The following is a 15,581-nucleotide window of genomic DNA, read 5'->3' as shown; positions in this document are numbered from 1 at the left end:
GTTGATTTTTATTTTTTTTTTACTTTTAATTGTAGTATTACTTTTTGGCCACAAGATGGCGGCCATGAGTTTGTTTACATGTTGTCACTCTAAGCGCAACATACGCTTAGAGCGACGCACGGGGGAGGTAACAGCCAGAAAAGGCGCAGCTTCTGAGAGAAGCTGTCGCTTTTTCAGCGGGGGAGAGGAATCAGTGATCGGGCACCATAGCCCGATTCACTGATTGCCTGGCTAACGAACCGCGGGCTGGGATCGCGCGTGCATGCACGCGATCGGCTGCGGGAGCGCGCATGGTTCCTGGACGTAGTTTCTACGTCCAGGAACCAAAATAGGTTAAAGAGGGATTGTCAGCCACAAAATCAAATTCCATTTAGCCACTGCTCTGTGTTCATTATGTAGCCTGGAACCTTACCCTGCGTTGCAAGCACTCCAATCTATTCAGAAATGTTTCTGCTGTAATAAATCTTATCTCAGTCAGCCTGGCTCTATTTTTTCCATTGCTAATGAGAAGGAAGCTTGTCATCAACCCTCCCACATTCCTGCTCCTCTGTGATTGGCTTAGGGCAGTTCAGTAAGCTGCTGAAATCTGATCTTTACTGTACTCACATGTGCTTACAAAGCAAGCTAGCTATGACAGTGCAATTCATTTTTCTTTAATCAGCCTTTATTAAAACAAAAAGGCATAGAAAAGATACAAACATTAATTGCAAAAATAATGTACAATGCAGCAGTGTAAGATAGAAGAGCAGTATACACTGCTTAAAGTAGAATACATTAATTCAAGTGACCAACAGAGCAGTAATACAAATACACATTTAATCAAGATAATTTGGAACAATAATTCAATCTCGAAATTATACTGATGGAGCCAAGAATAATCTACTACCAGCAAGAGCTAGATCTGGTACACCAAGAGTGTCAAGTGCCAGCCTGCCCAAGGGGTTGACAGTGCAGTTTCTAAGAGAAAGGGTAGGGTAGGTAAGGGAGCAAATGACTTAAGTCAAAGGGAAGCACGTTGCAGATGCCAGGAACAGAATTCTCTTTATTTACTATGTAAAATGTACTGAAATTAAAATGTGGACACTACAATACAACTGTTATGCAAGTAGAACAAGTAGTTATCTACTTGTTCTATCCAGCGGTGGCTGGATAGTGTAATGGTTAAGGGCTCTGCCTCTGACACAGGAGACCTGGGTTCGAATCTTGGCTCTGCCTGTTCAGTAAGCCAGCGCCTATTCAGTAAGAGACCTTGGGCAAGACTCCCTAACACTGCTTCTGAGCGTGTCCTAGTGGCTGCAGCTCTGGCGCTTTGACTCCGCCAGGAGAAAAGCGCGATATACATGTTCTGTGTTTGTGTCTGTGTTGTATATATGTGTCTTTTTTAAGGAGTCTGCTTGTTTTTAAGGAGCCTGCTGGTTCCAGTGGCTCCTTATACATGTACTTGTGTCATGTAAATGACGTGTATGCTTTCCTATACATAAACTACTTTCTTGTATTAAGGTGCTGATGAATTGGGTTGCTGTCTTAACTAATAATAATAAGACTATCTAGCCTGCAACTTCAGCTCATGTGACTGCTAGTTGGCTTCTAAAAAGTCCAGAGAAACTCAAAAAGAACCCCTTTACAGCCAGCAGCCAGCGAATCAGGTCCTTTGGGCACCACAATAAGCAGTCATTGTAACGAAAAATCCGCAACGCCAGATGGATTGCGGAAATATGGTCGCATCCAATCCGGCAAGTAGACTTTCCAACGCGGGATGCGGAAATCCGTCCGCATCCGCTGCGCAAACCCGTCCGAGCACTCTGCTCCAAACTCACCAGCATGCTGCTCACCAGGACTCTGCCATCTTGCCTCTAGGGGGCGGGCGCGCACGACAGACACGCCTTTATACTCTTAGAAAGCATGTCAGCTGACCTGGAGATCAGCTGACATTTTAGCCTGCTCTGATTGGTTGCTGCCTGGGGTGGAGACTTCTCTCCCAGGCAGTATATAAGGAAGTGCTTTTCAGTCACACTTCGTCTGTGTTTGCGATACCCTGTGTCAGCACTCAGACCTAGTCAGCCTTGTCTCTGATATTGTGTTATATAGTGGTTTATCGCCAATATATGTTTGATTTATCGTGTATGATTCTGTGCCTGTCTTGACTACTCCTCTGCTTCCTGATTTTGTACTTCGCCAGCCCGTACCGTTATCGACTATTGGCTTGGTTTCCGACTATTCTCTTGTCTCACGTTTCTGTACTGCTGCCGCCTGATCTGTTGCCGAACCTCATTTTGTCTGACCGTTCTCCCTTCAGTGGAACGTCTCCCACTGTAGGGTTGTATCAGAGGCTTGCCTCTTTGAGACGACCGCCACTAGCAAACCCTTGCTGCTAGAGGCCGAGACTCCTCCACTCCGTCCTTTGGAGGATCTCACACACAGGGTTCCCATTCAGAGGTAAGCACACCTCTGAGGAATTACGGTGTGGTGGATATTTCCACAGACTTGAATTTATATTGTATATTATATTGTTGTCTGCTGTTCCAGCTTGCTGGAGGTTGTATCTCTGTGCCCTATAGAGATACTCTAATGTACCCAGCACCCTCTTGCGTACGATTGTATCGTGTCACGCTATACTTGCATTATTGGTGATTCTGCAGATCACCATATAATCAGGTATAGCATCTGTATTATTGGTGATACTGCAGATCACCAATAATCAGAATAGCGGTGCTTGCTGACACCAATCGTTACATAAACACAGACCAGAAAGAAGTAAGATGGAGGAGGTGGTAAATCAGCTTCAGACTGTAAGGGCAGAAGTAGAACAGCTGAAGATTACTGTGACTGCACAGCAGGCTCAGATTACTCAGCTGACTGAGTCTGTCCAGAGGCTGCAACCGCCACTTAACGTTCTACCTCCCCCGGCTCCTAGTGAGCCTAAAATGAAAATTCCTGAGAGATTTTCAGGCGCTAGGGCAGATTTCCAGAACTTTCGCCACAGAGTGTTATCTTATTTTCAGATGAGGCCTGTGTCCTTGGGAACCGAGGCTCAGAAGGTTACTCTCATCAAGACCCTATTGCATGCCGACTCCCAGACCTGGGCTTACTGCTTACCTGATGAGCATCCTGCTCTCTCTTCTGTCCACGAGTTTTTTAAGGCCATGGCGGTCATCTAGATGATCCAGATAGTGCCGCCACGGCCGAACGCAAACTCAAAAACCTTAAACAGGGACGCAGTACCGCAGAGGAGTATGCATCGGAGTTTAGGAAGTGGGCAGTCTCCTCTAGATTGGAAAAATATGCACTCCTGGACAGATATCTAGATGGGTTGTCAGAGGCAGTTACTGATGTGATGATTAGTCACCCAGAACCCAAAGATCTAGATGAGGCTATAACACTATCTATTAAAATAAATAGACGTCTGAGGTACAATAAAAAAGGCAAGTACCCTATGTACTCTAGGGCTTCAGGTGCTTGTAGTTCGGCAGCAGTGGAGACTGAAGAACCTATGCAACTAGGTCACGGGCGCCTCACGGAGGCTGAAAGGTCAAGGAGACGCAAAGAGGGTCTCTGCATGTACGTCGGGGAAAAGGGCCACATTGCACAAAACTGTGGTAGGAAGTCGGGAAACTCCTTAGCTTAGGTGTGGCTGGAGGTACCACCCTAAGCGGAGTAGTTTCACCTCCTAAACAAGAGAAAATATTATTGCCCTGCTCCTTAAACTGGGAAGGGCAGAACTTTCCTACCACAGCAGTTGTGGACTCTGAGTTGACTGCTAACTTTTTAGATTAAAATTTTGCTTTAAGGTTGAATATCCCTGTACTTCCGGTAGAAAAACATTTGTATGTTACAGCAATCGACGACACCCCTTTGCAAGGAAAGTCCCCACTGTGCCAGACACCTCCTCTCTCACTGCAAGTAGGAGCTCTGCACAAGGAGATCATCCAGTTTTTTGTGTTAAATATGTCTATCTCTACGGTAATATTAGGGTTACCTTGGTTATGGTTACATTCGCCTCAGTTTGATTGGGGGAATGGGCAGTTGACTACTTGGTCACCTTATTGTTCACAGCATTGTTTACAGAAGATAGCCGTGTGTTCTACTAAGGTTGAAGTGGAAGGAGTACCTCCACAATATCAGGAATATTCTGATGTCTTTTGTCCTAGGGCAGCAGATCAACTACCCCCGCATAGACCTTTTGACTGGCCTTTAGATTTGAAGCCAGGAACCATGCCTCCCAGGGGCCACCTATACAACCTCTCGCCCCCAGAAAAATTGGCCATGGATGAGTACATCCAAGAAAATTTACAGAAGGGTTTCATCCGCCCTTCGAGATATCCTGCGGGGGCGGGATTCTTCTTTGTTCAGAAAAAAGATGGAGGTTTGCGCCCCTGTATCGATTACAGGGGTCTTAATAAGATCACGATTAAGAATCGGTATCCACTACCGCTAATCGATGATTTATTTACACAGGTTTCCGAGGCTTCTGTTTTTACTAAGTTAGATTTGAGAGGAGCCTACGATTTGATCCGTATCAGGGAAGAAGTTGAATGGAAGACGGCATTCAACACTCCCAAGGGGCATTACGAGTACTTGGTGATGCCCTTTGGGTTGTGTAACGCTCCTGCAGTCTTCCAGGAGTTCGTTAACGAAATCTTCAGGGAGGTACTGGGTCACTTTGTAATAGTATATTTGGATGACATCCTAATATTTTCCAAAAATCTCACTGAACATCTCCAACATGTTAAGTATGTGTTGCAAAAACTTAGAGAAAATCAATTATTCGCCAAGCTAGAAAAGTGGGTTTTTGAGGTAAAGGAGATTGCCTTTCTGGGATACGTTATCTCCACTACAGGGTTGTCCATGGATCCCAAGAAGGTCTCTGCTGTAAGGGAATGGCCACAACCATCTGGGCTTAAAGCACTACAGAGATTCTTGGGATTCGCAAATAACTACAGAAAGTTTATCAAGGGGTTCTCTTCTGTGGAGCCATCCCGGCTCTGCCTGTTCAGTAAGCCAGCACTAATTCAGTAGGAGACCTTTGGCAAGTCTCCCTTACACTGCTATTGCCAATAGAGCGCGCCCTCTGCTCTGGCGCTTTGAGTCCGCAAGGAGAAAAGCGCAATATAAATGTTATTTGTCTTGTCTTGTCTTGTCACTTACTAACTTGACTAAGAAGGGGGCTGATGTCTCTCATCGGTCAAAAGAGGCATGTGCAACATTTTCCTCTCTAAAAGAAGCTTTCTGTTCTGCTCCCATATTACGTCATGTAGATGTTGCTTATCCATTCTTAGTGGAAGTGGATGCCTCAGAGGTTGGAGTAGGAGCAGTATTGTCTCAGCGTTCAGGAATTCAGGACAAACTTCATCCCTGTGCTTTCTTTTCTAGAAAATTCTCTCCTGCTCAGAGAAATTATGATGTTGGGAACAGGGAATTGTTGGCCATTAAGCTTGCTTTTGAGGAATGGTGCCATTGGTTAGAGGGGGCAGAGCATGTAATAACTGTATACACGGATCATAAAAACCTACAGTACATTGAAAAGGCTAAAAGACTCCCAGACAGGCTAGATGGGCTCTCTTTTTCTCCCGTTTTAATTTCCCGTTGTTTTGAACCCGAAACTGCTCCAACCCCTTCCCCAGAAAGTATCTTGTCAAAAAGAGATCAATCATCCTGGCAGCCACTGAAATAGTTGAAGACCTTACCAGCCTTCTAAGTCCTTTCCATTTGAAAGTCCCAGAAGGGAAACCAGAAGGGGTTCTATACGTCCCTTGTGTCTTGCGCCCCAAGGTGTTGCAGTTGTTTCATGGACACAAGAATGCTGGACATCCTGGCATCACCAGAACCCAAGAGTTGTTGGGTAGGTCTGTCTGGTGGCCATCATTACAATCAGATTGCAGAGAATTTGTCAAGACCTGTACCGTCTGTGCCAGGAGCAAACCCTCCCGACTAGCTCCAGTCGGAACTTTACAGTCTCTGCCCTCCCCTCAGGAGCCATGGACGCATATTTCCATGGACTTTGTGGGAGAACTTCCAGTTTCCAATGGAAAGACGGTCATTTGGGTAGTCACTGACAGATTCAGTAAGATGGCTCACTTTGTGTCCCTGAGTGGTTTCCCCTCTGCTAAAAAATTAGCAGATCTTTTTATTCAAAATATATTTACGTTACACGGTATTCCGGAAAATATTGTCTCGGACAGAGGGGTCCAGTTTGTCTCCAGGTTCTGGCGGACCTTCTGTAAAGGGATGGGTATGTCGTTGTCTTTTTCATCAGGTTACCATCCGCAGACCAACGGTCAGACAGAAAGGATCTATCAGTCCTTGGAACAGTTCCTGAGAGGTTATGTGGCGGACGCCCAACATCAGTGGGCGGACTTTCTACCATTTGCTGAATTCGCACATAACAATCTCAGAAATGAGACCTCTGGTTATGCGCCTTTCCAGAGAGTCAATGGGAAGTTCCCCAAATTTTCTCCCTTGCCAGTGACGGACTCTCCGTTCCCTGTTCTGGAGGAGTGGCAGGAATCTTTTAAGAGGATTTGGGCTAAGGTCAGAGAAAATCTAAAAAAGGCTTTTTGCATGCAGAAGAGGCAGGTAGATAAGAGAAGATCTGCGAAGTGGGAGTTTAAACCAGGGGACAAAGTTTGGGTATCAACTCGTCATATAGCTCTGAGACAGCCATCTGTGAAACTGGGGCCCAGGTATGTTGGACCATATCCAATTTCCAAAAGGGTTAACCGTGTTACTTACAGAGTCAATTTACCGCATTCTCTAAGGGTGGGGAAAGCCTTTCATGTGCCGCTCCTGAAGCCGGCTGTTCAGGTGGATTCCCCCCCTCCTCAACCTGTCATGGTTGATGGTGAGCCCGAGTGGGAGGTCGAGGAGATTTTGGACTCCAGACGAGTTCAGGGCTCAGTGCAGTATTTGGTGCATTGGAGAGGATACGGTTTAGAGGAAAGATCTTGGGTCAAAGCAGGTGATTTACATGCAGATAACCTTAGGAATTGGTTTCATGAGCTTCATCCTGACAGGCCAGGTGGGACGTGTCCAGAGTCCACGCCTAGAGGGAGGGGTACTGTAACGAAAAATCCACAACGCCGGATGGATTGCAGAAATATGGTCGCATCCAATCCGGCAATCGGACTTTCCAACGCGGGATGTGGAAATTCGTCCGCATCCGCTGCGCAAACCCGTCCGAGCACTCTGCTCCAAACTCACCAGCATGCTGCTCACCAGGACTCTTCCATCTTGCCTCTAGGGGGTGGGCGCGCACGACAGACACGCCTTTATACTCTTAGAAAGTGTGTCAGCTGACCTGGAGATCAGCTGACATTTTAGCCTGCTCTGATTGGTTGCTGCCTGGGGTGGAGACTTCTCTCCCAGGCAGTATATAAGGAAGTGCTTTTAAGTCACACTTCGTCTGTGTTTGCGATACCCTGTGTCAGCACTCAGACCTAGTCAGCCTTGTCTCTGATATTGTGTTATATATTGGTTTATCACCAATATATGTTTGATTTATCGTGTATGATTCTGTGCCTGTCTTGACTACTCCTCTGCTTCCTGATTTTGTACTTCGCCAGCCTTGGCTTGGTTTCCGACTATTCTCTTGTCTCACGTTTCTGTACTGCTGCCGCCTGATCTGTTGCCGAACCTCATTTTGTCTGACCGTTCTCCCTTCAGTGGAACGTCTCCCACTGTAGGGTTGTATCAGAGGCTTGCCTCTTTGAGACGACCGCCACTAGCAAACCCTTGCTGCTAGAGGCCGAGACTCCTCCACTCCGTCCTTTAGAGAATCTCACACACAGGGTTCCCATTCAGAGGTAACCACACCTCTGAGGAATTACGGTGTGGTGGATATTTCCACAGACTTGAATTTACACTGTATATTATTGTTGTCTGCTGTTCCAGCTTGCTGGAGGTTGTATCTCTGTGCCCTATAGAGATACTCTATTGTACCCAGCACCCTCTTGTGTTCGACTGCATCGTGTCATGCTATACTTGCATTATTGGTGATTCTGCAGATCACCATATAATCAGGTATAGCATCTGTATTATTGGTGATACTACAGATCACCAATAATCAGAATAGCGGTGCTTGCTGACACCAATTGTTACAGTCATCTAATAGACATCTGTGTTAAATTTTGGCTATTGGGCACCGAAGTGGTGATTTGGCCCCCAATGCGGCTATGCATTTAATGATTGTAGACTATGGTAGCCAATCGCCTGCAACTAACGGTAGTTAGGATTAGGCATTGGTGAGGGGATTAGAGTTAGACATCTATGGGGGAGGGTTAAGCACTAGGTGGGGGTTAAGGTTAGGCACCATCAATGGAAGGTTAAGGGTTAGGGTTAGGTTCAGAATTACTGATACTTTACTATTTTAGGCCTCTCCCGGCATCCAGCTGATGCAACAATGCCACAATACATACTCCTGGTTAGATGGTAAGCATGCAAAATATGCAGCATTACCATGAGTTAAGAGTTCAAAAAATCCATTACAGAACTGCTTTAAAGAAAACATGTGTGAAGTATGACATACTGTCCTCCTCACCATCCTCTCTACAAAGCTGGTTTTGAAAAAAAGCTGTAAATATAACTTCGTAATATTAGCACTTCCTAGTCAGGAGGAGTGTGGCCATGGTCCACTTGTCTACCTGTTCATACATCAGTCTCTGTACTGAAGCAGAGGCTGACTTCTAGTCATGTCGGTGCAAAGAGAGCATGGTCTTATTTGCATGTGATGGTTATGCCCACATAACTTGAAACCAGCCTGTTGACCATGACACTTCTCTACCAACATGATTAAAAGTGAGCCTCAGCTGCCATGTAGAGTAAGGATAAGGCTGTGTAGAGCATGGCCATATTGCTTATTTGCCCTCATGATTATAAGCAAGCCTGAACTGCAGAGCAGAGGTTGGTGGGAGGTCACATTGGGGGTTGGAGGCATAGCTATGGTCACGCCTGTGGTTGTACTCCGCTATTGACAGAATAACCTGCCAGACCTGTCCGTACAACCATTTCTCCATCGCAGTCATGATGTTGTCAGGAATTGTGCAATGCTATGTGCAATGCTGGTGGTAATATATATGCCTAAACTATAATGAACTTCCACAGAGCACCAGCAAGTTGCCCTCTGTAGAGTTGGAGATAACCTGCAATTTCCGGTTTCACCTGCAGGCTGTCCCTGTACCCTGCATCTATCTTGTTATCTTAAAGCGGTATTGTCACCATAAAAAAATCAAATTTTAACAGCAACTGGTCTGAATGTATTAAAGTGATAAAGATGCTAATCCTGCATTCAAAACTTTTTCTGCTGTTATGATTTGTAGTTATCACATACTTTAGGAGCACTGGCCCTTTAGTAGTCAGTGCCAAACAGTTGAATGCTGGGAGTTATTTTTATCTATAATGTATTCCTCCGCTTCCATTTATTTCCCTGCCTAGCTGCTTATTAGATCACTTGTGTTTACAAGCAAGGCTGAGGTGACTCAGTGATTGGAGGAGTAAATAAAAAAAGTGCAGTTCCTAGTATACAGGGTGTCTGAAGACTCTGGGAGGAGGGCAGCTAATGAATACGCAATGAGCAAGAGAAGTGAGGGGGGAAAAACAAGAGTCAGGGAGGATATGATGACAGCATTAGCTTGGCAAAATGGCCACTGCCTAGAATAGGATTTTCTGCTTTTCCTTTATAAAATTCACAGGAATAATTAGGTGGATAGCACAATATATCTGTTATGTAAGTAGAAGTAGTATTTATCTACTTATATATGTGTTTTTTATTTCTAGGTTAGCATGGGTGTCGCTTGTTCTTTAATACTGGTTCTAAACCTTGCATTCTGCCCTTGATGTAGACTGCAGACTGAGATACAAAGACTATTTAAAATACCTTCTTATTAAGAAAGAGTATATGCTTAGATTAATTCCGCTTTTATCCAACAGAATATGCATTAACCTTTAGGTGGATTGGTCATTGTACTAACCATAATTCCCTGTTCAGTTTCTCTCTTTACGTGTTCATTAATTAATTCTTTGGCTGAAAACAATGAAACAGAAAACAGTGTTAATGTAATGAATTACTGTAATTAACATGTTTATCAGGTGGAATACATTGAATTTTAGCTAGCAGGGAATAATATTTGGAGGATGCCATTTAGTTAAAACAAACCTTCATAGTTATACTGAGATTAATGTGCTTTCATAAAATTGTTAATTGGTTGTTGTTTTGTCTAGGGAGAAGTTAATGACATTGTTCTTTGCTTTTTAATAACAAGAAATCCTACCTAATAAAGTACAAGTGTCCCTGCGTCTGTCCCTGTGTCAGTGCTTTTGCGCTACAGCGCATGTCAAGCACTGACAGCCGTTGGGACAGGACACAGGGACAGGGCAAGACAGCGGGCTGCCCGGGCGTGTGTGCGCACGCTGTGGTGCTGCAGCGAGGACTGACCTAAAGCCCATTTTTAAACGGGCTTGGGTCGCTTAGTTAAAGAATAAAAGCATCCTAGTGCTAGAAGGACTTTCCTGTTTTTTGGAGGAAATGCAATTTGGAGTCAACATAATGTAATTTCCCTGCTCACCGCAATGAGTAAAGCAGACACAGTTGTCTAAGGCTGGGAGTACACTTGTCGGTTTTGTGCATGTTTTCTGTACAAGAAAGCCAATGTTAATGGGCTAGTTCACACTTGCATGCCATTTTGGCAAGCAGAAAAAAAAGCCTGACAGCAGAAGTGCGGCACTGTGTGCATTTTCTCTATCAATTATTCACACTTGTCTATAAGTTTTATGCATGCATTTTCCTGCATCAGTTTTCTGACAGTACTATATTGCTGTTAATTGATTTTGTGCATGTGAAAAATGCACACAAGTGTGATCTAACCCACTGATTAACATTGGTTCTTAGTTTTCTTGGGAGAAAATGCACTGAAAAACTGACAAATGTGAATCCAGTCTTAGCTCCTGTAAAAAGATGCGTGCAGAAAAATGCTCACAAAACTGACAGACAGGTGTGCTCCTTGCCTAAGACATTCTTCATAAATGAAGCAAAAATATTTAACAAAGGGCTGGTGCACACCGAGCGGCTTTTTCCGCGTTTCTGCAGCCGCTTGGTCAATGTATCTCAATGGGGTGGTGCACACCAGAGCGGGAGGCGTGTTGCAGAAACGAAAAATGCCGGGGTGAGGCATTTTTTGGATTTCTGATGCGTTTTTGCCTCAATGTTAAGTATAGGAAAAACGCAAACCGCTCTGAAAAACGCCTGTTCAGAGCGGTTTTGCCATCGTTTTTGTTACAGAAGCTGTTCAGTAACAGCTTTACTGTAACAATATATGAAGGGCCTGATTCACAAAGCGGTGAAAACATTTTCGTGGACTTTTGCGCGCGCAAAGTGCTGCGATTCGCGCGATTGCGGACTTTTGCGCGCGCAATTTGGCGCGAATCGCGGCAAATTGCGGGCGCAAAAGTCCGCGATCGCGCGAATCGCGCCACTTTGCGCACGCAAAAGTCCGCAAAAATGTTTGCACCGCTTTGTGAATCAGGCCCGAAATGTACTATACTGAAATCCGCTGCAGCAATCCGCAAAACGCTAGCAAAACGCCATAGAAAAATAAGAAAAAGCGTTTCAAAATCTGCTAGCATTTTGCGGATCTGCTAGCGGTTTTTGGTGTGCACCAGGCCAAAAAGTCTGAAGTTTCAGGAAAAAAAAACCTTGAAACAATAAGGCTGCTTTAGCTGCAGCCTTACTGACCTACCTCTGATGGCACATTACTAATTAGGGATGGTCAATGAGGTTCAAGCTAATTTTAAGATTTTTTTTTTTAATCTGGTCCGTTTTCAAGCTGCGTAAATTTGCATAAATGTACCATGAAATTTCCATTAACTCAGAATCATGTGCATATCAATGAACATCCCTATAACTAATAAAATCCAGCTGTCACTTCTGTTCACATTTATAATTTAAGGTAGTATAAAGATGGAGGTGACCCCAGATCATCCTCTGGCCTCTACACCATTGCAGAAGCCTGAATACAGTCACACTCAAAACCTTCTCTGGCCTGTCAATGAGGACCACAGTTGGTCCTTTTTGTGAACCAGTCAGCAGAAGAAAATTAGCGAGGCAGCAGCAAAAAAAACCCAAAGATTTGAATATTTTTTTAGGAGAGTTTAAGAAAAAAAACAGTAATTGTGGAACAGGGTTACAACCTACTGTGGATTTTTATTGCTTTCTATGAAGGAACTTAGGTGATTTTCCCCTCAATGCCTGTCCCTTGGACCTCCAAATCTTTCCTGGTGGACCTATGGACAGCTAATAACATACAGCAAGATATACTTGAGTTTCTAACTTTTCCCACTTGTACAAAAAAAAAAAAAGTTTTACTTGTTACTGTCTTATGCTTTATACACACTTGAGATAAAAGTCTTTGGAAAAGGCAAGATCACAGACCAATTTTACCCCCTTCCATGTAGTATGAGAGCCTAAAGCTACGTACAGACATGCGATAACGATCGTTCGTAAGCAACGACGAACGATCAATTAAGGAGAGAAATGAAAAGGTCGTTAGTAAAGAGGTGTTGAAAGTGGGAAACGATCAGATCGTTTCCGAACGAACGATGCGGAAGTGACGAAGGTATGATACAGCGCATCTAGTATGCTAAACGTTATTCAGATCAATGAACCCGGAACGAACGTCATTGTTAATGGCCAGTAGGAAAGAGGAAGTTGCGTACATATATATATATATATATATATATATATATATATATATATATATATATATATATATATATACACACACAGGGAGAGAGAGATATAGATAGATATATCTCTATCTATGTCAACATATATCTATATATCTCTATACATCTATCTACATCTATATATATATATATATATATATATATATATATATATCTATATACATCTCTCTGTCTCTCTCTCTCTGTCTGCGCATGTACGGTACTTAACGAACGATCGTTTTTGTAACGATCAGCATACACACGTACTTTTGCTAACGATCGTCGTTACAAAAAATCCGCCAGGACGGATTTCCAGTTTGCAACGACTTCAGTCGCTGATCGTTACCCTTAACGATCGTTAGCGGTTATTTTGTAACGATCGTCGTTATAAACGATCGTTAGTCGTTCGTTACCAACGACTTTAGTCGCATGTCTGTATGCCCCTTTACCTACACAGTCTATTCTATGGAGCTGCACTCCCCAACAAATAAAATCTTTGCAGGATGCTGCACACAAAGATGCCTGTACACACTCAAAAGATCATTATCTGCAAAAGATCTGTTCCTGCAAAAGATCCATTCCTGCAAAATGCATTCATAGGGCTTGATTCACAAAGCGGTGCAAAGTGTTTGCACGCCTGTGAAAAGCCCTTTATCACGCCTAAACTCAGTTTAGGCGTGATAAGAAGAAACTCGCGCGAGTTTTCCGCGCGCAAAGTTTTCCGCGCGCACGCAGCGCCCGGCGCTTCGCGCGAAGCTCCCATTAAGCCCTATGGGACTTTGCGCGCGCGCGTGTACGCGTGTACGCGCGGTAGCTTCGCGCGAAGAGCAGCACAAATCGGTGATAACTCAGTGGTGCAAAGGTTATCACGCCTAAAGTCTTTTAGGCGTGATAACTGAGTTATCACCGCTTTGTGAATCAAGTCCATAGTCTATGAGATCTGCAGATCATCATACACACTTGGTTTAACAGACAATCAATGCAGATGATTGCCAGATATGCAGATGATTGTCTGTTAAACAAGGTGTGTATGAGGATCTGCAGATCTCATAGACTATGGGCTTGATTCACAAAAGAGTGCTAACTTTTAGCACGGCCGTTTTCGCGCAAATTTTCGCGTTCGCGCGCAATTAAACGTTTTCGATCGATATCGTTTCACGCGAAAATTCGCGTTAGCGCGCGAAAACGATAATGATTTCGCGCGAAACCGTTTAATTGCGCGCGAACGCAAAAATTCGCGCTAAAACGCCGAAAATTCGCGCGAAAACGGCCGTGCTTAAAAGTTAGCACTCTTGTGAATCAAGCCCTATGAATGCATTTTGCAGGAATGGATATTTTGCAGGAACAGATCTTTTGCAGATAATGATCTTTTGAGTGTGTACGGGCATCTTTGTGTGCAGCATCTTGCAAAGATTTTTTCTGATGGGGAGTTCAGCTCCATAGAATAGACTGTGTAGAGTATGGCTCTCATACTATATGGAATGGGGTAAAATTGGTCTGTGATCTTTCATTTTCCAAAGACTGTTATCTCAAGTGTGTATGAAGCATTAGTTCCTGAGATATTCTGGTAAGGAACATTGCTCCAAGCCTGCCACCTCCTGTCTGAAACTTTGACTTTAGCCAAAAGTCATTTTTTTCAAGGAGTGATTATGCGTGCCAGGGTGAACGAGGAGAAGAACGGAAAACACACAGAGGTCTGCGGATCCAGCTTTGAATATACCTCTGTGCTTACCGTAGCTTTGCCTTGGGTTTGGTATCTTTTAAGTGTATGCAACACAATTTGTATCCGTTATGTAATTATTAGGTTAATCGGCTCAAAGAATTAACACCTCAGTAGAAAATTGCAAAAGTCACTAACGTTCGCCTACAGATTTACAGATTTTTACAGAATTACTTTTCCACTCAGTTCCAGTCAATCCCAACTTCATTGCTCAGGATGCCACTTCCTCTTGTGGTTGATTTACTTCTATACTCTGATGATGGAGCAGAAGAGACACTTCTTGTTTTACTCCCCCAAAAGCACACAGCTCTATATACAAGATTACAGCATGTAATCAGCATATCACTCCACCTGCAGCTGACTCGAGGACAACATATAAGTCATACAACCACTTCCTCAAGTGCTTTGAGTATAACCGGGGTCCTGCTTCTGTTGGATGGAGCTGTGAGTACTGCATTTCCTTTTATATTTCATCATCCCCATCTACATTAAGATGCCCACGCGCATTCATAAAAACACAATACAATTTAGATGAGAGTACATGACCGGTTTTTATTAAAAAAAAAAAAAAAAAAAGACATCCAGAGTTTAGATTACTTTAGCATTATACCTTCAATGTAAATGCAGTTCCATGCCTGTGAGATCTTCTTCCCTAGTGTAGCCTTTCCAGTTCCCTGTGAAAGGCAAAAATATATTGTTAGGCGATGTATACAGCTTATTGGGTCTGATGCTGATGATATAACAGTATTTTTTCCTTAGACTGATTCAATTTAAACGTTTAAAAAGGTGCTCACCAAACTATACTCCATCTCAGCAGCCTCCATAAAAACTGGTGGGTGGAAAAGGCTGTATATGCCCCATTCTGCACAACTGACAATAAGCCAGTTAGTGCTGAAGTTGGTATATGGTCAGGTGGGTGGGCAGGCTACAGTTGTGGTTGTACTTTATTACTAGAAGTACAAATGCAGGAGGAGCTGCAATCTTATTTTTTTTAAAACACATCTTCAAGCATATATTTAAAAATACCACATAATGGCTTAGTAGTTTGAATGCTCAGGTGTTACCTTTTAGTGCGAAATGAGGAATTTTGCAAATAAAAATAAGTTTCAGAATTTTGTTCACATGACCAAAAGGAGATCTGTTACAGCCT

General features: G+C 43.6%; 1 protein-coding gene across 3 annotated transcripts in view; it reads right to left on the bottom strand.

Annotated features, from left to right (window-relative positions):
- Nucleotides 1-15,581, bottom strand: part of AK9 (adenylate kinase 9) — a 178,397-nt gene that overhangs the window by 134,955 nt on the left and 27,861 nt on the right. For all 3 annotated transcript variants that reach the window (XM_068231284.1, XM_068231285.1, XM_068231286.1), the window contains exons 3-4: nt 15,042-15,105; nt 9,963-10,015 (exon numbers count right to left, since the gene is read on the bottom strand). In XM_068231284.1, coding sequence (XP_068087385.1) covers nt 9,963-10,015; nt 15,042-15,105 — 117 coding nt within the window. The remainder of the gene's footprint in view (nt 1-9,962; nt 10,016-15,041; nt 15,106-15,581) is intronic.

This window comes from Hyperolius riggenbachi, chromosome 4, assembly GCF_040937935.1.
Source record: "Hyperolius riggenbachi isolate aHypRig1 chromosome 4, aHypRig1.pri, whole genome shotgun sequence".
NCBI lineage: Eukaryota > Metazoa > Chordata > Amphibia > Anura > Hyperoliidae > Hyperolius > Hyperolius riggenbachi.
The sequence above is the reverse complement of the archived record's forward strand: the minus strand, read 5'-3'. Positions and strand labels throughout refer to the sequence as shown.